Below are 23,989 nucleotides of genomic sequence, written 5' to 3'. Positions count from 1 at the left end.
GCTGGTGTTACCACTCAGATAGTGGGCGTTTACCTCTAAGGAGACTGCTTGAGATGTTGAAAGACGAGCCAAATCTGAACAGTGTGCTTAATCCTGTTTTATTTATTTTATTAGTTTTTATCAGTTTGTGGGTTGGTAGGCACTATATATGCTAAAATGTATGTCGACAAGTACTGGAAAAAGTAAGCGTTTCATACAATGTTCCCTTTAAATAAGAAATGGAGAGACGTGTGTGGGAATTCTCTATGGAGCTGACTTTGAGGGTAAATGGCAGTGAGTATCAGAACTTGGCTTTAGGCCTATCCATCTGTGATCTCGCTCGCTCTCTTGCTCTCACACACGCGCACAGTTTTGGCACAGTCAGCAGTAGTAGGAGGCTAGGCAGGTCAAACCTTACAGGCTTGTTAATTTAACTTTAACTGATAAATTACCATCATGCCACTGTTGCTTACGCTACCCGCACAGTCCCTCTTCCTTACATAGCAATTCTCTGTCTCTTTAAATGTAGTTCTGTGGGTCACATGTAATCTGACATGGGTAATTTAAGTGACATAACCCAAACTGCTCCAACGATAAGCCTCGGACCCGGCTCTGTAACGAAGCAAGCAGCATCTGAAAAGGATCCCAGGAAAATCAAATCAGCCCTCCTCATTAATTTTTACACTCTCCACTGAGCATATAATGGAGTGAGGGGCATCACTCTAGTCCCTGATGGGAGTATAGCCAATCTGTTTGTCTGGGGCGGAATCAGAGATGAAGTTCGATTGGGGGCTGGCTTTAGCCTTAATGAATTTGTCTCTCAAAGGAGCTGTTGAGGTGGTGTTTCGCTTCACGTGCAACTCACGTTCCAATCTGTTTCATTTGGGATTGATCTGATTTTTTTTATTGATTTATTGTGTTTAATTAGTAAGCCAGTACATTCTTAGTTCATATATTGTTGTTGTCCCACAAAAAAAAAAAAAAAAAAAAAAAACTTTTATAAACAATTAGGTTTGGGCAGTATCTCAAAATTACGACATGTCTGATGTGTCAAATTTCTGTCAGATCTAGTTCACAGCCAAAGAAGCTCATTCCTTGTGCGTTTAAGAGACACAGGGTGGTGCTAGCTCAGCAAAGGCTAACTTAGTGAGTGGTCTACAGATCCAAAACAATGGAGAAAAAAAACATTAATCTCAGCTTTCTGTCCTTCCCACGGCAGTCACTCGATCAGACATTCTCGTGGGCTTTCTGGCCTCCAGATTTGAATTTGTTCTGTTGTGAGCAGACAGTTCTGATACCAATGCTAATGCTAACAGCGTCTCTCTCCTGATTTAGAGCAGTTTAACATTAGCAGTTGTTGTCAGACTCAGACTGACGATTTAATTCTTATTAAGATCACACTTAACTGAAATCCTACCTTTTCCCAACTTTTTTGTACCTAACAGAGTTTTTTTTTAATGGGCTGATGAGCAGACCAGCACCATAATGATGATGATGATTATTATAATTATTATTATTTTTATTATTATTATTATTATTTTAAACATTCTGATTGAAATGGAGATATTTAAATGTAGAGCTTTTCATGTCCACAGTTATGTCCATGCATCGGCAGCTTTCATATAGTGTGTGGTTTTTACATCTAAACTTGACAAACCTAGTCATAAAGCCTTAGAAGTGCAAAGCGTCAGGATTTAAGCTCCAGTTTCTCCAGTTGGTCATTAAAATGTCAGACTGAGTCTCAATTTTAAAGCATTCAGTTCATTAAGTGCAGTTCTGTTGTTGCAGTCCTCTCTCGTTTTCTCCCAGACTCTTGCTCTCACTCGTGCACTCACTCACTTTTGTCCTCTTTCTCTTGCGCTTGCTCTCGTTCTTTTCTCTTCTCACAAACTGCGTGTTCTCTCTCTCTCTCTCTCTCTCTCTCTCTCTCTCTCTCTCTCTCTGTGCTTTCTCTTGAATTTCTTCTCTCCTTCCCTTTCTTTCTCTCACTGTTGATCTTCGCTGTCTCAGGAACCACGTTTGTGCACACTTCATCTGTTCACTTTTTTTGGGCGCTCTGTGCAGAGCTGCCCAGAGCAACATGGCGCCTTCAAATGTGTTGTTAATGATTGTCAGATAATTTTCGGACACCTGCTGTCGTGGAATATGAAAGTCATGTAGTTTGTATTTCATGTTTTCCTGAATCATAAAATAACCGGTTAATACGCTTGTGTGGGTGTTCTGAGTTTCTCTAATGGTTTGCCACCTAGAGTGGTTCAGCATTGCCGCTGTTCAGGGCATCATGCAGCTTGCATTTGCCTCTGTAATGACCGTGCTGCTGTAGTAAATTGTACATAGCACATCATGGGATGGGTCAGGTGACTTGAGAAGGGTCTCTTCCTCAAGATTGAAATGAAACCTGCATACTACCACACTTTTACTGAACTGCATGTTTGTGGCGTTCTTTAATTTTACAAAGAGCTTCTCAACATTGCTGCAACCAAGTAGAATCAAATAAACCATAAATCATTATCCTGCTTTCATCCATTCCTTTTCCTGTAACTTCTTGTGGTGGAGCTGTGCTCTCTGGTGTCAAGGATGTGTTCTGCTGTTGAGTTTTGGATCCTCTCAAAGTTTCTTTATTATTATTAATATTAGATATTTTTTTTAAAGGCTGTGCTCTTCATATACAGTGTGTGCAGAATTATTAGGCAAGTTGGATTCTTTTTATTATTGAACAACAACTATGTTCTCAATCAACCCAAAAGATATTTTTGGAATTTGGAGTGGTTTTTTTTTAGATTTGGCTATCTTAAGAGGATATTTGTTTGTGCAGGTAACTATTACTGTGCAGAGTTATTAGGCAACTTAATAAAAAACAAATATATACCCATCTCACTTGTTTATTTTCACCAGGTAAACCAAAATAACAACACAAAATTTAGAAATAAACATTTCTGACATTCAAAAACAAAACCAAAAACAAATCAGTGACCAATATAGCCACCTTTCTTTATGATGACACCATCCATAGATTCCGTCAGTTGCTTGATCTGTTTACGATCAACATTGCGTGCAGCAGACACCACAGCCTCCCAGACACTGTTCAGAGAGGTGTCCTGTTTTCCCTCCCTCTAGATCTTACATTTTATGAGGGACCACAGGTTCTCTATGGGGTTCAGATCAGGTGAACAAGGGGGCCATGTCATCATTTTTTCTTCTTTTAGACCCTTACTGGCTGTGGAGTATTTGGATGCATGTGATGGAGCATTGTCCTGCATGAAAATCATGTTTTTCTTGAACGATACCGACTTCTTTCTGTACCACTGCTTGAAGAAGGTGTCTTCCAGAAACTGGCAGTAGGTCTGGGAGTTGAGCTTCACTCCATCCTCAACCCGAAAAGGTCCCACAAGTTCATCTTTGATGATACCAGCCCATACCAGTACCCCACCTCCACCTTGCTGGCGTCGGAGTGGAGCTCTCTGCCCTTTACTGATCCAGCAATATTTTCCATAAAGCCTTAGAAAAATCAGTCTTAAGCTATTTCTTGGCCCAGTCTTGACGTTTTATCTTATGTTTCTTGTTCAAAGGTGGTAGTTTTTCAGCCTTCCTTACGTTGGCCATGTCCCTGAGTATCGCACACCTTGTGCTTTTTGATACTCCAGTAACGTTGAAGCTCTAAAATATGGCAAAACTGGTGGCAAATGGCATCTTGGCAGCTTCATGCTTGATTTTCCTCAATTCATGGGCAGTTATTTTGCGCTTTTTCTTTTCAACACGTTTCTTGTGACCCTGTTGGCTATTTGCCATGAAACACTTGATTGTTCGGTGATCAAGCTTCAAAAGTTTGGCAATTTCAAGACTGCTGCCTCTCTCTGCAAGACATCTGATAATTTTTGACTTTTCAAATCTCTCTTCTGACCCATTTTGAAAAGGAAAGGAAGTTGTCTAATAATTAAGCACACCTTATAGGGTGTTGATGTCATTAGACCACACCCCTTTTTATTACAGAGATGCACATCACCTGATTTACTTGATTGGTAGTTGGCTTTCAAGCCTATAGAGCTTGGAGTAGGACAGCAAATATAAAAAGGATGATGTGATCAAAATACTCATTTGCCCAATAATATAGAGTCTTATTATTATAAGAGTCTTACAATAAATAGTCTTCTGTTGGTATTGGTGTTAATATCAGCCAGTGCATCAGCTATTGCTTTTGGGCATGTTATCAGTGAATTATTTTTTTTATTTATTTCCCCCCCCCTGGAAGTTTTAGCAGATACAACCACCACCATTAGATTAGCCCTAATTCTGAAGCTGATGCGAGAACAAACACAGTCAATTAAGCTAAAGCATAGTTGTCCTAATTAGAAACTACTTAGATTGTAGCACTGGATAATTCATCAGAAATTAAACAAAGCTTACATTAAGAACCACTAATTGATGCAGACTTGCCTGTGTCCGTAATGTAAATTAAAAAAGAAATGGATTTTAGCACTTTTCTCACTGCATGTTCATGTACTGCCCCCTTCTAAATGTACTACAGTGTGTGTATTCATGTGACTTTGCTCGTCCAATCTGTGACATGGAATCATCATGGAGTAAAACTCAAACACTGAGCCAACTGAGCAACAGCTCTACCTCTAGAGCTCTAAAATAGTGTTCTGTTTGCATCAGGAAAAATGTAAGCTATAGGGTCAGGCTCTGGCACATGGCACTTTTAACTGAATGTAACTGAATCACAATCATATTGTTTATTGCCATAGTTCTACAGATTGCTTGTGTGAATTATTGTCTTTACGTTCTCATCCAAGTCTGGTGCTGTCTGCTCGTGGTTTGCAAACTTCAGAAAATACTACGTATCGCGATACATGCCGTATGTACAATGTAGAAGAAGAATTTGAAGAATGTGCATGTCTTGGGTCTATGCCAACTTTGCAGAGACAAGTGTGATGAATTGAAACTAAGGAGGCATTTGAAAGCGAATGGGGAAAGAAACCCAAGAGTTTCTCCAGCTTCTCCAGCCCGCTGTCGAACAAAGCCCGTTTTCATGTATTTTGGATGAGGGCAGGAGGGGCTGGCTATAGGGCTTTTTAGCCCTCGAGTGAGACTAGAGGGGGAAATGTCTCCAGTATACACACACAGCCTTCTGAGCCTGGAGCAGGACCCTGAATTCAGAATATAGAAAATGTTCTCCCCATAAAATAAAAATGACCATGGAGGAATCCATGAAGTGATGCTCTCCGTGTGGAAATGAGCTTGTTTAGACCCAATTAGTCTCAAGTTTATTTGCTGGTAGGATGTGCTGCTGATTGTAATTCTCTTCCATATCCACAGTGGTGCTGTTCTCTGAGTCCAGCTTGGGCCTTGTCCTTTTGAAACCTCCCTCTTTTTTTTCCACCCCCTAAAAATACATCCTGCCTGCTTGCGATGAAAATACATGGTCTGACTTTGAACCTCTCTCTTCTCCAGAAGTCGGATTGTTTCTCCACACTCGGCCTACCAGTGCATTGAAGGTTGCACTCACTCAGACTCTAGGGGTCCGTGCAATCAGAGCTCTACGGCTGTTGTCGACAGATGATCGATGACCGACTCGTCAGTGAGTTTTGGCCATTAAGGTCCAGTTGAATTATTGCTGAGCAGAGATTGAGTGGCAGGCTCTCGAGATTGGGGAGGTTCAGTACCCAAATCTCTTAACTCCCAGAATTTTCATATGGAGTCTTGTGTGTTGTGAAAGATGTGGTGTTTGTTCTTTCTGTACAGTAGTGCTGGGATAAGTGGATGGAACTAGTCGAGATGATGCAAAGTGTATAGCTGTTATTGAGTAATTTTCATCAGTTGTTTTTAATGCAATCATAACTGTGGGACCATTCCTATGGGCCTCTTCTGTGTGGATGTGTATTGACTGTTAAAGGGTACGCTTGTTCCCTTTACACAGAGCTTCAGTTTATTCAGTATGTGTGCTGTGCTTGCCAGAATACTGATTAATATTGTGTTAGGACTCACTCATTGGGCAATTTATTAGGAAGACTATATTATTTCTGGTGAGGGTCTCCTTAGCTTCTTAAAAGAAGCTCAATTCTTTGTGGCATGGATTCCACAAGATGTTGTAGGTTTCTTGATTTTCTTTTTTTTCTTTTTTCTTTTTTTTACCGCGTCCTAAAAGTATTTGATTCAGAGCTGTTGAAGAACTGAAGAACACCAAACTTGCTGTCCTGTGCAAGATGGCTTTTGCTTTGTAAAGGGGAGCACATAGTCCTAAGAAATACTTGGCAAATGTGCCATTCAAGCGACAGACAGGCGTGCTGAGAAACATTCGCCACATCATTACACCACCTCTGAAAGCCTGGACTGTTGACCCATGGCAGGTTGGGTCCATGAATTTGTGCTGTTGGCACCAAAATCCAACGCTACCATCTGAGTGCCTTAGCCTAAACCCTATCCACCTGAAGGTTCTATATGTTGTGCGTTCTGAAATGCTTTTCTGCTCACCACAACTGTACAGAGGGCTTATCAGAGTTACTATAGCTTTTCTGTCAGCTTGAACCAGTCTGGCCATTCTCTGCTGACCTCTCTCTGTTGCTCTTCGGATGTTTTCTCTTTATTGCAACATTCTGAGTAACTTCTAGAGACTGTTGTGCTGAAAATCCCAAGAGATCAACAGTTCTAGAAATACTCAAACCAGCCTTTCTGTCACTACCAATCATGCCACACTGAAATCACATGTTTTCTCCATTCTGATGGATGTTGTGAACATTCCCTGAAGCTGCTGATCCCTGTCTGCATGATTTTGTGCATACTGCGCTACTGTCATGTGATTGCCTTATTCAATAATTGCATGTATAAGTATGTGTACTGACCACTTCCATTGTACCAGACCATCACTGTCCACTGATAATTTTCACTCTGAGCTATTAAAAAATCAACTCCTACCATTAAGCTACAGACAGGCCAGTAGTAAGGAAACACAAAGGTTACACAAAGCACATTTATTTGTTGAACTGGAATTTACTGCTTTTTAAACTTCATTGAAACAAGGTACCCAAAACCGTTACATTAGCAGTCATAAAACCTTTAATAAAAAAAAAACAAATCTTGATACTAGTGTATTGTCTAATTACAGACCCATCTCCAACTGAACATTTATATCCAAGACATTAAAAAAGCTGTGGCCCAACAACTCTGCTTATACCTGAGTAAAAATGACATGTATGAGAAATTCCAATCTGGATCCAGACCCCATCACAGCACAGAGACAGCCCTAGTGAAGATTACAAACAATCCCCTGCCTCTGATCAAGGCTATGTATCTTTAATAGCCCTACTAGCCCTGAGTACAGCCTTTGATGCAATAGATCATACTATACTACTGGAAAGATTAGAGAACATGGTTGGAATCACAGGAACAGCCCTATCCTATCTAACTGAACACTATCAGTTTGTAAAGAAAAAAAAGATTTTTCTTTTTACACAAATTACACAAAAGTGAGAGTATGTATGTATAAATGGAGTTCTGCAAGGCTCTATTTTAGGGCTGCTATTATTTACATTATACATGTTACCACTGTATTAATACTATATATATATATATATATATATATATATATATATATATATATATATATATATATATACAGTGAGTCCAAGAAGTATTTGATCCCTTGCTGATTTTCTTCGTTGGCCCACTAATAAAGACATGATCATTCTATACTTTTAATGGTAGATGTATTCTTACATGGAGAGACAGAATATTAAAAAGAAAATCCAGAAAATAAATCTAAGGAATATATATTAATTGATTTGTATTTCATGGAGTGAAATAAGTATTTGATCCCTTAGTATTCATTAGCAGTTCTGGCTTTTACAGACCAGTTAGACACTCCCAATCAACTTGTTACCTGACCTGAAGCCACCTGTTCTCACTAACCACTTGTGTGAAAAACACCTGTCCACAGAATCAGACAGATCACACAGATTTCAAGTCTCCAACATGGGTAAAACCAAAGAGCTGTCACAGGACCTCAGAGTCAGAATTGTTGACCTTCACAAAGCTGGAATGGGCTACAAAAAGATTAGTAAGGTGTTGGATGTGAAAGTAACAACTATTGGTGCAATTATCAGAAAGTTTAAAGAGTATAACATGACAATCAACAGACCTCGGCCCGGTGCTCCAAAGAAGATTTCGCCTCGTGGGGTGGCAATGATGCTGAGAACAGTCAGAAATCGTCCTGCAACCACTCGGCAGGAGTTAGCAAATGACCTGAAGGCAGCTGGGACCACAGTTTGCAAGGAAACAATTGGCAACACTTTGCGCAACAATGGATTCACATCCTGCAGTGCCCGAAAGGTACCCCTGCTGAAGAGAGCACATGTGGAGGCGCGCCTCAAGTATGCCAATGATCATTTGAAAGATGAACCAAGTTATTGGGAGAAGGTTTTGTGGTCAGACGAGACCAAAATTGAACTTTTTGGCCTCAACTCCACCCGCCATGTGTGGAGGAAGAAAAATGCTGCCTATGACCCCAAGAACACTGTGCCCACCGTCAAGCATGGAGGTGGAAGCATAATGTTTTGGGGGTGTTTCTCTGCCAAGGGTACAGGGCTACTTCACCGCATCACTGGGAAGATGGATGGAGCCATGTACCGCACAATCCTGAGGGACAACCTCCTCCCCTCTGCCAGGGATCTGAAAATGGGCCGTGGTTGGGTCTTCCAACATGATAACGACCCTAAACATACAGCAAAGGCAACAAAGGATTGGCTCAAGAAAAATCACATTAAGGTCATGGAGTGGCCCAGCCAGTCGCCAGACCTCAATCCGATCGAAAATCTATGGAGGGAGCTGAAGGTCAGAGTTGCCAAGCGACAGCCCACCAACCTTCATGATTTAGAGAGGATCTGCAAAGAAGAGTGGGCCAAAATTCCCCCTGGTGTGTGTGCTAAACTTGTGGTTAACTACAACAAACGTCTCACCGCTGTGCTTGCAAACAAAGGCTTTGCCACTAAGTATTGAGTGTGTTTGGCAAGAGGGATCAAATACTTATTTTCCTCATTGAAATACAAATTAATTAAAATATATTCTTTAAAATTATATTCTGGATTTTTGTCTTGATATTCTGTCTCTCCATGTTAGAATATATCTACCATTAAAAGTGCAGAAGGATAGTGTCTTTATTAGTGGGCAAACAAAGAAAATCAGCAAGGGATCAAATACTTCTTGGACTCACTGTATATATATATATATATATATATATATATATATATATATATATATATATATATATATATATATATATATATATATAGTATTAATATATACCATATACATATATATTAATGTTAGACTTAGCTGATGCTTCCATTATTCCTGGTCCAGCAGCTAAAAATCTTGTCACATTCGACTCAGATTTATCATTTGAGCAACATATAGCTATTGTTAGTAGGACAGCCTTTATGCAGCTTAGGAACATTGCCGAACTAGAACTCCTTATCTCTACAGGTTGCAGAAAAGCTAGTACACGCTTTTATTACCACAAGGCTAGATTACTGTAATGCACTGTTGTCAGGTTGTTCCAGCAGGAACCTCAATAAACTTCAGCTGGTTCAAAATGCTGCAGCCAGGGTCCTTACTAAAACTAGAAAATTTGACCATGTCAGTCCAGTTCTATCAGCACTTCATTGGCTCCCAATTAAATTCCGTATTGATTACTAAATTCTTCTATTAACATACAAAGCCCTACATTGCCTTGCTCCTGAGTACCTCAACATTTATATCCAAGATATTAAAAAAGCTGTGGCCCAACAACTCTGCTTATACTTGAGTAAAAATGACATGTATGAGAAATTCCAATCTGGATCCAGACCCCATCACAGCACAGAGACAGCCCTAGTGAAGATTACAAACAATCCCCTGCCTCTGATCAAGGCTATGTATCTTTAATAGCCCTACTAGCCCTGAGTACAGCCTTTGATGCAATAGATCATACTATACTACTGAGTACCTGCGGGATCTTATTACATATTATGAACCATCAAGAATACTTAGATCTCAGGGTGCTGGCTTCTTACTTCTTTCCAAAATTCAGAAAACCTCAGCAGGGGGAAGAGCCTTTTCTTATAAAGACCCCCAACTCTGGAATAACCATCCAGATAATGTTCGGGACTCAACTCAGTCTCAACTTTTAAATCCAAGCTGAAAACTCATCTGTTTAGTTTAGCTTTTAATCAGTGTTTCCCCTTAGATAAAGGTTGTAGGTCCAGGGGTTCGCGGACACAGGGAACTGTAGTATACTGAGATGCTGGAGCTCTTTACCTTCTCTGAGTAAATGGTCACCCAGCCCGACCTGCTGAAAGATTGCCCGCTGAGGTCCCCTCTACCTGCGTCAGACCAGCTGCCACCTACCAATCCAACCAGCAGGCCCTGCCCCCACCACCACCCATGCCAGACCAGCGGCATAACCTCTTACCACTGCTACCCGTTTAATGACCATGTTGAAACCTAAATGCTTACTAACTATCTGCCACTATTAATATCACCACTATTAACTATCATTACTCTGACCATCACTTCCATGACAATATTAAGTTGTACCACACCATGATTATTATATTATGATTATGATCAGAGCAGTTCAACAGTATAGATGGTTCGGTGACTTATCAATAATTAATAAATAGTTCTGATCAGAGGAGGATGGGTCCCCCTTGTGAATCTTGGTTCCTCCCAAGGTTTCTTCCTCCAGCTCTGAGGGAGTTTTTCCTTGCCACTGTCACTGTTTGCTTGCTTACTGGGGGTCTTAGATCTTTCATGTCTTCTAATGTTACTTCTTTTTCTTTTCTGTCTTTTACTAATTACTAATTATGTAAAGCTGCTTTGTGACAACAACAGTTGTAAAAAGCGCTATACATATAAATTTGACTTGACTTGAAGTGACTGAGTACACCCTCAGCTTCACTCTAACCTTCACTGAGCAATTTTGAAGACTGGATACTTGATGGTTTCATGATTTAATTTAATAAGAATATTCAGTCACTCCCTGTGGATTTATGCATACTTTTTGTCTAAAAATGTAAAACGTTTTAATCATAGTTGATGGTTAATTTAGGAACACATATTTTTTTCCGTATGATTCTCCTAATGGAGGGGAGGGTTATACACTGGAGGAAATGACTACGTTCAGCAAGAGACTGTAATGCATTTCATCTCACTCCAGCTGTAGTTTCTGCTGCTCTACCTGAGCCTCCTGTTCAGCCAGATGTTTTGCACACTAAAGCCCTATTCAGATTAGATTAGTTTATCAGGGAAGTTTGTAATAAAAAAAAAATTGCACAATCATCTCTGTGATAAAACTCTCGCATCCGGACCGCAATTAGCCAGTTTAGCACCCGACTCTATGATCACATTCATAACAGTTGTGTTTAAAAAGTCAAGGAGACACTGGCTGATCTGTCAGTTTGGGGTGAAGAAACGTTGCAAACTGAAATCTAATTGTTACAATTTGGCTTTTGTTTTTGTAATAATAATAATTGTAATAATTGTAATAATTAAATAAAATAAATAAAAAGTTTGTTACTTTTTATTGTATTTGAATTTTTTTTCTTTTCTTTTTTTTTTTTAAACCTAAACTTTAACTCTATTTTTTGGTTGCCTAATTCTGAAAATGCAGGGAGATGGTGCTCTCTATGTGATGATAATAGCAATAATACATTTATGCTAGTTTGTCAAGAAAGCTAGCTCTGTTCCTGACACAATTCTGTTTGGCTCCAAAGGGCAATCAGATTGGAGATTAAGTGAATGCTGGCTTTAAGATCCAATTAATAATGGATTGCGACAGCGCTGCAGCAAAGCCTGTGTGTTATTAAAATTTGAACATCCCGTGCTGGTCGCGTTGCCAGTTCGTTTGGCGGACTTGCCTTTGTAAATTTGCAACTCTCATTTCTTTGCCTCCGCTAGTTTATGACATAGGTTCTGTGTAAATTATTCATTAGTTGTGCTGCTATTTCAGTGCCGTTCTGCTGTGGGTCTGACTGAAGTGGACTTGGTGGCAGCGTACATTTTTCTTGTTTGTGAGTAGTCTTCATCATTGGCCAGAGGTTATTATTTTATGCGGGTAATAATATAAATCAAAGGATTTGGGTTATTATTGAGTTTATCTTTGTAAAAAATAAGTTGATACCTGAATGGTTCTGGAGCATATGCTGCTTCCTTTCAATGAAGAGGAATGCATTTTACAGTGTCCTGTTCCACATTTGTCTAAGAAAATAATTTATTTGGGCATACAGTTACATCGGAAAAAACGCTTGCAGCATCAAAGGCAACAAATGGTGGAGAACCTTGACTCTTGATTGGTAAATTTGATCTTCGGATGCGTCATTTCTGTACATTGTAGCCTAATTCTTAAACTGTAGGGAGATGGTGTGATAATAATAGCAAGGAGAACAAACAGCTTTTTTGCTCAAATTTTTGCCAGGGGCCTTTTTCCACAAGGTCCCTGCAGCTCTGATGAATATTTCACTAGTATTAGTGCTGGGACTTGAACATACAAAATGCTCTTTGAGCCAGTTCAGTTCTCTCCGCTCAACTTCTTTTTTCACATGTCCTCTTTGGTGCATGCCGAGGAGGGCAGCTTGAGAAATAACTGCTACAACTAAAGGCAAAGCTGGGAAAATTCATTCAGAATTTTGTTTTTTGTATCGACTGGTAAAAGCTATGTTAAGTTGGGTTGTATCGATGCTCTGGTGCACGGCTATCCAAAATAATACTTTTTATTTTATTTTTTTTTCCATCTGGGCCAAAAGTTGAGCTAAAGGCCATAAAGTAACAACAAAATCTGTCTGAAGCTCTCCGGGATGAACTGGCTGAATAAAACCAAGTCATTATAATGATAGATATGGTCTGGCATAAGAAGTCTTAGCAGGGCCCTCTTTTGCCCTTGGGCCTCAGTTTGGACAGTCTGTTGCTCTAAGTGGAGGACCGTATCTGTGCCTCTGCATCCACCCACTTCACACGCCACCAGGGAACGCTGCATGCTGCCCGAGTTTCTGCATTTTTAACAGCCCAAACTGATCAAGGAAGAAGTCTGGCGCTCGTCGTAAGTTCGGCTCACGATTGTGCTTGGATTCAGCACAGTCTGGAACATGGTGATCTCCTCCGCGACACAACTGCCAGAGGATCTCTGGTGGCAGGCGGGAGATGGTACATAGAGTGGCATAGCACATAATCATCATTCTGAGAGGATTCCTATGTGCTATGGGATAGGAAGTGCATTTTACTCACTTATGTGTCAGCCTTCAACCTACATGACTCGCCTGAAATACCCCTTGAGATTTTAAGTATGTGCCGCCATTAAATGAAGCATATTTTTAATGAAATGGGTTTGTGGCCAGGTTGCATGCTGTATTTTCCAAATGTCTTTTCAAGAAATCTGGCCTCATACCTTTTTTTTTTTATTATTATTATTTTAATCACCCCCCCCAGCAATTTTCCTAAATAAAATAATGTAATTGCATGCTTTTAAAGAGCAATTAACTTTTAAGTCTTAATAGTTTGGGAGATTTCTTTTCAAGTGTATTTTAAAATGTTTTTTGTAATGACAGGAGCTTTTCGGCTATATGGCAAGTTGTTCTGCGGCATTTAGCTGTGACCCTGCGCCATTTTGTGGCCGCACATTTATATTAACACTGTCAGGAGGGGGAAGAGCCTTTTCTTATAAAGCCCCCCAACTCTGGAATAACCTTCCAGATAATGTTCGGGACTCACAGTCTCAATCTTTAAATACAGGCTTAAAACTCATTTGTTTAGTTTAGCTTTTGGTAATTTTTCCCCTTAGATAAAGGTTGTAGGTCCAGAGGTTCGCGGACACGGGGAATTGTAGTATACTGAGATGCTGGAGCCGTCGTCTCGCTGATTGCACGCGATCACTCTGGTTTGTGTATGGTGGAGCAGATAGACGCTGGAGTTTCAAGGAGCTCCCATGTCTGTGTTACCTTCTGGCTCTCTCCTTTTAACTAGGCTGTTCTTGTCAGACCTCCTGGAGTCGTCAGACACAATCTGATACTGCCCAACATTCTCTGCTCTCCATAAAATTCCTCTCAGAATTAACCCTCTCTTTTTACCTTCTCTGAGTAAATGGCCACCCGGCCCGACCTGCTGGAAGATTGAAGTCCCCTCTACCTTCGCCAAACCAACAGCCACCTACCCGTCCAACCATCAAGCTTGCTTACTGGGGGATACTGCTCAACATTCTCTGCTCTCTATAAATCCATTCAGAACTAACTCTTTTACCTTCTCTGAGTAAATACCGGTCAGCCCGACCTCCCTCTACCTGCGTCAGACCAGCTGCCACCTACCAGTCCGACTAGGTGCTTTTCTAATTATACTGTTGGCTCTCCTCCTCGTTTGGCTAAAAGTAAAAATATTTCCATTTATTAACACAACTTCTCTTCACTGGATAAAATATTGATGTTCATTCTTACATAAACAAGTAAACACAATAAACCGTATCAAGGTCATAAAAAATTATTGAGGTCATGTCCGTATATATTGTACACTAAGTTGATAACCTAGCATCACGCTAAGTGATCGGTGGTCAATTATGCCCTCTGGGACATGAATGGCTGTGGCATTGCTGGGGATCGCCCTACCTTTTAATCTTTTTAGAGAGTGGCCTAAAACCTATTGGGCTAAACAGGAGTATGATGTTTTTTTCATCCAGTACTTTTGGGATAAGGTAGGGTGGTGGTCATCAAACATCCTGACCTCACTGAAGGCATTCAGATTCTTACACCAATGCTCCAAAATCTATTAAAAAGTAGGGCAGGGCAATATGGTAAAAATACTATATGATGATATTTAAAGACATTTTCTACGATACGCGATATTTATCACGATACATAATCACAGACTTAAAGCATCAGTAGCAACAGATTCTTATAAACTACTATTCAGAGACTCTCCCCTACTGAGTACAGTGATTTTTATTCATTATCTGCTGCACTTCATCCAATTAAACCAGTCTAATTACCCTGTTTGTAATGAAACCTGCAGTTGATCAGTGTTTTAAGCATGAACAGTATCCTCTACATGCTTAGAAAAGAATATTGTTATCACAAAAACATTTATCTTGATAGGATAAGAGTCATATTGCCTAGCTCTAGTAGAAAGCCTTCCTTCCAATATTTTCTCAGCCCCATATAACAAAACATGCCGTAACCTCCATGTGAGGGTTCAAAATTAATACATGTACTGGTACACTCCTACCTTTTGAGGTCGTAAAGTGTTACATTTTGTCCTTACATTTAATTTAATGTGATAATGAACTTTATATGGGGGCCTCAATATTCTAACCCCTAGTAGTTCACAAACCCCTGGTTGGGAAAGCTACTCTCCTTATTGGAAGTTTCACTACACTAAATCTATCATTTAGTAAATGTATTGTTTGCTGTTGGCCAACCAGCTTTACAGATTTGCAGTTGCTAGCTGGTTACTGTTGTAATGGCCTCCATGCATGGTTACTCTATTTCTTAATGATGGATTTAACTGAACTCCAGGGACTGTTCAGTGACTTGGAATGTTTTTGTATCCATCCTCTGATTTTAATAACCTTTTCTGTGAGTTGCTTGCAATGTTATTTTGTCTTCATGGTGTATTTGTAGCCAGAAATACTGATTTAACCAGTGACTAGACTTTTCAGACAGGTGTCTTTATACTACATCCATATAAGACTCATTCACTGATCTCTATTTTGTAATAATTGTAAGACTACTAGCACCAGTTGCCTGGACTGTTGAATTAGGTCAGTCAGTCTTTAAAGAGGATGAATATTTATGCATTTTACGTTAGAATACGCAGAATATTTATTTACATGATGTTTTTATTTATTCCATTTAGATTTACTTTGTAGAAATCTGTTTTCACTTTGACATCGATTGTCAAACATTTATTTTTGTAAATTATTGTAAATGGCATGCTTTGCACGTGCATTTTTGGACAAGCTGAGAGATACAGAATGGTTACTGGAAGTAAAAGAAGAATGTGGACAGTCACTCTAATATTTCTGGATTTTACACAAACATAACTCTCGCAAGCATTCCCGCTACCTTTACATTTGACAAAATGTTCCATTCCCACACAACCCGGAGTGGGAATAATGAGGGCGCTATTTTACCCATTACAAGTCAGTGGAGCATCGACATTATTTTGAAGATGTTATGTGAAGGTACAAATGATACATAATGTTGCTTTGAGTGAAGTTAAATTGAAAACAGCTTATTTTAAAACGTAATAGCGGTAATGTGGAGAGGGGGGGGGGTGGCATAATGCCATCTCTTTCTGTGACTACATGCCATGGAAAAATGCCTAATGCTGTGTTGTAGTTTTAGAATAATTGTGACTGAGAAACTGCTATAAATGTGGGCTGCTAAATCAAGCTGATATCTGATCTGTTTTAAGGTCAATATCGGTTGACCTTATATTCCAGAGGCAGGCTTAAGTAGGTTAGAGGAACTTGTGCAGGGAGCTGTTTCTGCATGTATGCATATACTCAGAAGGATTTTTTTTATACCTGGTATCTGTACCTGCGGTCTGGAGGGAGTAATAGGGAGTGTCCTCCATCCATCCATTCATCCACCGCCTCCACATGCGATCAGTCTCTGGGCAAAATACAGAGTAGCCAGGCTTGGGCCCTTCCACCCTATCCACCCCCGGGGAGCTCTCACCAGGCAGCCAAGTGTGAAATCGGGAGCCTTTCCCCAGGATGCTTCCTCCTGCGATCGTGCCAAGAGAGACGAGGAGAGGAAGAGAAAATTGGCTCCAAGCCTGGGAGGTCAGGCTTCTGTCTGTTTATTCGTTTCCTTCTCTACTCTCTTTCTCCTTTGTCCCGTCTGCTTCATTGGAAAAACCCTTCAGTGCTGAAATTGCTTGTGGTGAGGCTTCGATGGCTGCTCTGGTTGATCCTGGTGCAAGCTCTGTGGAGCCTACAGAAAGTAATTTTCTTGCAAAAGTGCTTCATCTGGAATTGACTCGTTTGTTTGTGGCACTCTTGATTCTGAAGATGCCTTATTTTGTTTTTGTTGTTGTTAGCATATCTTAACGTTCGCAACACGGACCATGGATGTGACAATTTGATTTGATTTCCAGCGGAATTGGCTCTGTTATAATTCATGTAAGGTACAGGGTAAATGGGGCCCGTTGAACTGACCGTGCAGGATAGTGTTGATGTAATGAAAGTCTGCTGTAACCTCCATGTCTGTCCAAAATCAATAAATTATATGACCGATCTGGCAAAAGTCCAGACATCCAGGAGGCGAGCTATATGTGGATGACAAGAATAGGCGCAAAGTTAGAAGAGACAAAGACAGAAGAGGTTGGGTGTAACAAGAGATGTCTTGTGACATAACGATGGCTTAGCACAGTTTGTCTTGTTTATTCTTTTCAGAGCAGGTAATTATGGAATGAATGGGAATAAAATGGAAATATTTGAAGCTAAAGATGAAAAACTTACATATAGTTGGTAAAAAAAAAAATACTGAAGCATAATCTTCAGTGATTCCAAATGATACCAAAAACGATTGAATAGCAAAGCTGCTCCTCAATCCCAGCCACATGGCGCACTGAAGGACTATTGAGACCACACCCCCATTGTGATCATTGAACCATAAATAAAATGCCAATCGTTTTGTTAAAGGTGACCATTATTTGCTGCTGTTCCTTCAATAAAAATCTGATTACGTTTCAGGAGAAATGTCTAAATCTAAAGGCCCAAAGGGTTTATTCTTCTTAATGTATACTGCAGATACACATTTACATCTTCCCCACGATTTGTGTTCCACAGGGAACTTCTCAAAGTTGCTGTCCAGGAGTGTTCCGCGGCGAGGTGAGGCAGGGTGAGGTGAGGAGGGGCCGCTGACCGGATGCCCTTTGTGGCGGGAGCCGCATGGCCTCGACCATGAGCCGGTTGATGTTGGGCCGGACGCTGGAGCGGATCTGCAAGGCCGTGCTGCTGCTCTGCCTGGTGCACTTTCTCATCATGATGATCCTCTACTTCGATGTCTACAGCCAGCGGTTCGACATCTTTAGCCGCTTCAACAACGGCCGTGGCGCCAACGCTTCACGGGGGCCCCACCACTACTACTACAACTACTCCAGCGGCAGGCCTAACACCACCTTTGCTAGCTACCTGCCTGCTGCGGACCAGCTCCTTCCCACCGCCAGGCCTGAGGCCAATCGCACACACGCTACTCCTAAACCCATTCCTCCATGCCCTGAGGTGCCTCCTGGACTTGGTATGGGATGCTGTGTTTTGCTTTTTTTTCATTCGCTTGGGTTTGCATTTTGTGTTCTCAGCTAAATTTTGGGAAACATGTATTGCAGGGTACAGCCAAGTTTACAATTATTCAGGGTAATGATTTCAGTACAGTATCAAGGAAATGCATATTTAAAAAATGGTGTATTGAAATGTAAAACTGTATCAGTGTCTTTGAGGGTCTCTCTCGTGTTATTTTTCTTGGAAAGCACAAAATCTGACTAGATTTTGCCAAAGAATTGTGAAATATTTCTTTTTGGAGTTTAGTGTGTTGCATGTCTCGCACAGAATTAGCTGTTACTTTGTAATGGTTTGTTTTGAAATTTGTTTCTGAGCCTTGTTAGGATTGGATTAGAAGTCTAAACTCTATGGACTTATTCAAATTATCAGTTGTTTCATGATTCTGTAAGTTTTTAGCATAGATGCACACGCTAGAATGACTAAATCTATGACCGTGTTACTGTGATCTTTTTGCCGGATTGCCGGATCATGTTTCTTGCCATCAGCAGCCGTACAGTTGGTCTTGGGGCACTCCTAGTATGATGTTGGTCAGCACAGGTGTCTGTTAGCTGTTGTTTTAAAAAAAAAAAAGAAAGGCAGTGGATGGCTTGACATGTTGTAGCCTTCTAGTGTTGCTGGTCATTGGCGGAGTGGAACAGAAATTGGGTAACTAATATTTGAAATAGGAAAGAAAATAGGATAAAATTAGGGAAAAGTTTTATATAAAGCAGGAAACAGAAATGGCTAGTAGCACCTGAGAAAAAGGAAATGTTCTCTAGAACCCCATGTAAATATAATTCCTTCATTATAGTATTTCTATAAGTGGCTTTTTGTACAATGTTCTGACTAAGCCCTGGGGGGGTATTCCTCAAGCTGCCATTACAGAAAGTAATGGCAGCTTGAGGAATGCCCAGTGTCAGAGCATTGCAGTACGATTATTGACTACTAAAGAAGAGAGTTTTAAATGCAACAAGAGAAAGAGGCAGATCAGGGTAATAAGAACCAGGAGCCTTGTCTTTATAACAATACGAATAAAAACCCTTTCATAACTACAGTGTAATAAGGCTCGCCGAACAGATCAAACGGCTAGTTATGCCCGGGAATGCGAGACAGAAGAGGGGGGGGGGGTGTTCATGCCTGGAAACTCTTAATTAGCACTCTCTGAACAGGAGATAAAGTGTGTGTGTGTGTGTGTGTGTGTGTGTGTGTGTGTGTGTGTGTGTGTGAGTGAGAACGTGTGGGCAGCCACTGAGATGCCTCTCTGAGTTGTAATGGATTCTCTGCAGACTCCAATTAGTCTAAAAGCTAGTGTCCCACTCTGTTTTCTACACTGAGCACAGAGGCACAACAGATTTTGCATCAGCATCCTTCCTCAGTCGCCCTTTGTATGGTATTTCGTCCAAGAAACCAAACTACCCTCTTCGTTGTCCCATCAAGGCCCACTGACCAACAGCACACATTACACAGCGCAATGCAAAGCAAATGTCCTTTGCAGATGACCGGCACACACAGCCTAATGTTTCGCCATATCAGTATTCCCAGTCTGCTTGCGATCCCGCATGGAATAAGCAAGGACTAGAACGGCCCAAATGCATACGACGGAAGAAGCCTACCGTACTGTGAATGTGACACATTTGCTACAGCCGCGATTATGCAACTGAAGCTCAAAGCTCAACTATAACGGGAGAACTGCCTCTCCCTGAGCAACGCGCCCCATCAGCAGGAAGAAAAATACTCATTAACTACAATGTCATTGTGCTGCATTTTCTTGCTGGTAATGAGGCAACCTTTTGTAATGAATACGCTGTATCACCATTTGATATGCCTGCGAGCGCCAGGCCTTTGCCACCCATATCCTTCTAATGAGTTTTAAGTAGAGCTCCAGAGGGAGCTGAGAGTTGCTGCGTCATGTGACATGTATTAGTCCCCCCAATCATCCCATCATATCATATGCTCTGCTATCATATGCTCCCATCATATCATATGCTCCCCCCCCCCCCCCCCCTTGTCACTTTGGTCCCTGCCTTTGTACTGATGGGAGATCTTAAGATGGCTACCTCAGCACTTTTTAGCTGTTTACATCTCTTCCCCTCGCACCACACCCCCATCCTGTTACATGACAAAGTAGGTGTAAGCCCATCCTTAACCCTCCAGCTTTGCCGCATGACCATAGTCTGCAATTCACAACGTTAGGCTGCAGTTAGCTTGGATGAGGTAGCATTTTTTTTAGCATTTTATTTTTTCTGTTTGTGTTTTTGATTCTCTTTAGATTCTTTTTTTCAATCTGCCTTTCTCTCAGCTGGCTAAAAGAGGGGCTACAAAGAGGACTCTGTTCTCTGTACAGTTTAGAGGAAGGCTGATGTACTTCAGTGCCGCTGTTTTGAAGGAAACGGTTCATGAGAGCCTCCCCTTCGTTTCACAGTGGCTTAGCCATGATTCAGTTCCCTGTTGGCAGGGCGAATCAGCACTACGAGACATACAGTATGCCACGACTGTGTAGAGTTTTGAATTTTGACTGCCAAGGCAAGACGAGCGAGTCTGTAGTGAATACCTAGGGGAACGCCAGATTGTGTGGACTAGAAAACTGCCAAATTTTTAGACATAAATAAATACGTAGAGCAAAGTTACACTAAGAACCAGGAGAAATGTTGACAGTTGTACAGTTAGTCCACTCTGATGATCAGTGACTTTTCATCTCTTGACCACATGTTGACGGAGATTCACCTGTATTGTGTCTGTATCAGGGATGAAAAATCATTTGTACATTGGATCACTGTGATCCCATAATGATCATTAGAGATGCTCTGATAAGGGAATCGTGAACTTTTCATGTACAGTACTTGGATAGTGACACAATATTTGTCCTTTTGCATCTGAACACCACCACAGTGGATTTGTGCTGCAAGAAAATGTGCCACTGTCCAAATACTTATGGAACGCACTGTACGTTTGTGCTAATTCCAGCTTAAAACATATAAACATATTTAAATGAAAAAATTGGTCTGGCCTAAATAATTTGAATACTTGAGTACTCATTGGTTATATTTATATTTGTCGCTTATTGGATGTGTTTGGTTCAGAACCCATAGGAATGCTTTTTCAGAGGTCTAAATAAGAGAAGTCTTATTTATCATCCATTTGTAATAAAACCACAAAATATATGATATTGGGCTATAAACAAATTCTTGTCACTGTCATGTAATTAGTCTAAAGGCCTAACTCTGCCATACTCCCTGAAATTTCAGCAAAAGATATACAATTTGCAGACAACACTTTAAGTAAAATGATGCTAATTTGTTTGGCCTTAGTGTTACTGTTAAAAAAAAATCAGCTGAAGAAATTTAACATGTACCCAGGTGCTTGTTTAGAGCATGGAAACGTGAGATGAAGATTAAAATAGCAGGCTAGCTAATCGGTTCAGTTTATAATAAATTGCCATAATTCTTCATGACTAATATAAAGCATGGAAATAACTTTATAGCTGAACTGGCTCAGTCATTCTGAATAAGATTCTCTCACAATAAAATTTGAACTTGAAGAACCAAGTTAGCGGTGAATAGTGAACTTGGCTCTGCGTTTAATAAAGCAGCTGTTTATTATGGAAAATACATTTAAAATGCATCTTTTATATTAAATTTAAATTTTTTATATAATTATTATTATTTCTCTCTGTTTGATGCTATTCAGCTCGAATTAACTGTAGAAATGTGAATAAACGCACCTGGATTTGTATTTTGGAGAAAGGCATGTATTGGAAGTACTGGAAAATGTCCTCCATTTTGTTAGAAAACTAATATTAGCTAACGTACCAACCATAACCAGTAAAAAAGTAAGTAAAATCAATGGTTATATTCCAGAACTTCACATAGGCGAGAGAACAGTGCTGCACAATCATTAAGCATTAAACCAAAAAAAAGTGTAGAACGGCTGTGGTTGACAGTAGTTGGGTGTTCGTTGTGTGTTATTGCTCTCAGCTTGGAGCTGACTGACTAACACAGGATGGTTAATGCAAAACACAACAGTAAACACAGTTATGCCTTGTCAGCATATACTTACCACGGTACAGGACCGCACTCTGAGTATTAGTATTTTAACTATGTGTAACAGACATGGTTGGCGGACGTGGGGCGATTCATATTTGCCGCTTAGCCGAGGAGCTAAGCATGCTAGCTTATTTAGTTACCGCAAACAGTAAAATACAAAAGTGGACATAATTTTGCCAGACAATCACATACTCACTATACATGGTACACTGCAGCACATTTGCATTTTTATATAAAACTGTAAATATGGGTGCCCCAGTTTGGGCACTGGGTGCTCAGCCAAAAAACTACCTTGATTTAGCATGCTGGCTAACTTCGCCGCGGTACACTCTGAAATCACAAAGATCATAATACAGTCTGCCGACTGACTGTGAGCAGAATCTTAAAGGTGCACGTATTAAAGGTGCACCTTTAAGATCTGTCTATTTTATTAGTTCATTTAGAGCCTTTGGGGAGGAAATGGGCATGCTTATGGTCTTCACAGCTGGACCACCCATTTAGAAGTCAACGTGGATCAAATCGGTCCATTCTTGTGGGTTTTTTGATTATCTGCTGATATAATTCAGGTTATTGTGAATCTCCAGTGATTAGCTTGTGGCTGTGTTTGATTTTTATATATATATATATATATATATATATATATATATATATATATATATATATATATATATGTGTGTGTGTGTGTGTGTGTGTGTGTGTGTGTGTGTGTGTGTGTGTATATGTGTATATATATATATATATATATACACACACACACACACACACACACTATATATATGTCCTTGTGTGCATTCTTGGCTGGTCACAGGGGCAGCCAGCTATGGTTCATGTTGCAGGGGAAGGCCATAGAAAAGAAGCTGGTGCCTGTGCTAAATTCTGTCCCAGCTGGCAGGTGCTATGTGTGGGTGGTGTCTTACTGGCGATTTCCTCTCCCTCTCAATCTTAGATGGAGGTTAATGACCGACAGCTTGTGAGTCACTACAGAAATGGCGTGGGGGTGCGGGTGGGGTCCCTCCTCTGTCCTTTAACTACCTCTGCAAAAACCGCCAACTGCAAAACTTCGTCAGACTACAGGCACTAGTTCTAACATTTGGATGAGGGCTATAGGCTGGATTAGCTATCCAAAATAGGGAGTGCTGTTTTTGGCTTTGGCCACTCACACCTTCACCAAATTGAAAAGCTTTAAATGAAACAGAACTGCATGGCAGGATGATTCAGCTGTAATCCTTTCTGTCTATCTCGTGGGACTGTCCTGGCTTCTCTGGCTTGCTCTTTTTTCTCCAAGGCTGCTCTGTTGAAATGAAAAGCTGCATGGTGGCTTGTGGCCAGTGAGCTCATTTGGTAGCTAGGCTCTGACCGGCAGGATATTGGTGCCTGGCTCTGCATGGAGGGACGGATCATTATCTTGGGCTGTCAGAGAGAGGGCCACAGAGACAGGAACAGAGGCACAAACCTTTCTGGAAAAAAGAGAAGATAAGAGACGCTTGGGTCGGCTTAATATTTTAAAAAAGTTTCCAAACTACGTTGGTCTAAAAAAACTCCCAACTAAATTCATCTAGGCCTGTATTTGCAATGCTTCCCAATTTACTGTGACCTTGCTGACAGGAGCAGGTCCTAGATCGGCACTCATAAACTCTGCAAGTACAGATACTATGAAGTAATTCAACCAAAATACTAGTGAGGCTAA

At 40.6% G+C, this 23,989-nt stretch overlaps 1 protein-coding gene across 1 annotated transcript in view; it reads left to right on the top strand.

Moving 5' to 3' along the window:
- b4galt2 (UDP-Gal:betaGlcNAc beta 1,4- galactosyltransferase, polypeptide 2) overlaps positions 1-23,989 on the top strand; it is a 165,653-nt gene that overhangs the window by 9,989 nt on the left and 131,675 nt on the right. Inside the window, exon 2 of the mRNA XM_072688228.1 lies at positions 17,789-18,239. Within this exon, the coding sequence (XP_072544329.1) occupies positions 17,891-18,239 (349 nt within the window). The 5' untranslated portion in view covers positions 17,789-17,890. The remainder of the gene's footprint in view (positions 1-17,788; positions 18,240-23,989) is intronic.

Source organism: Salminus brasiliensis, chromosome 9 (genome assembly GCF_030463535.1).
Source record: "Salminus brasiliensis chromosome 9, fSalBra1.hap2, whole genome shotgun sequence".
Taxonomy (NCBI): domain Eukaryota; kingdom Metazoa; phylum Chordata; class Actinopteri; order Characiformes; family Bryconidae; genus Salminus; species Salminus brasiliensis.
Note: the sequence above shows the minus strand (reverse complement) of the source record. Positions and strands in the feature narration are given on the sequence as shown.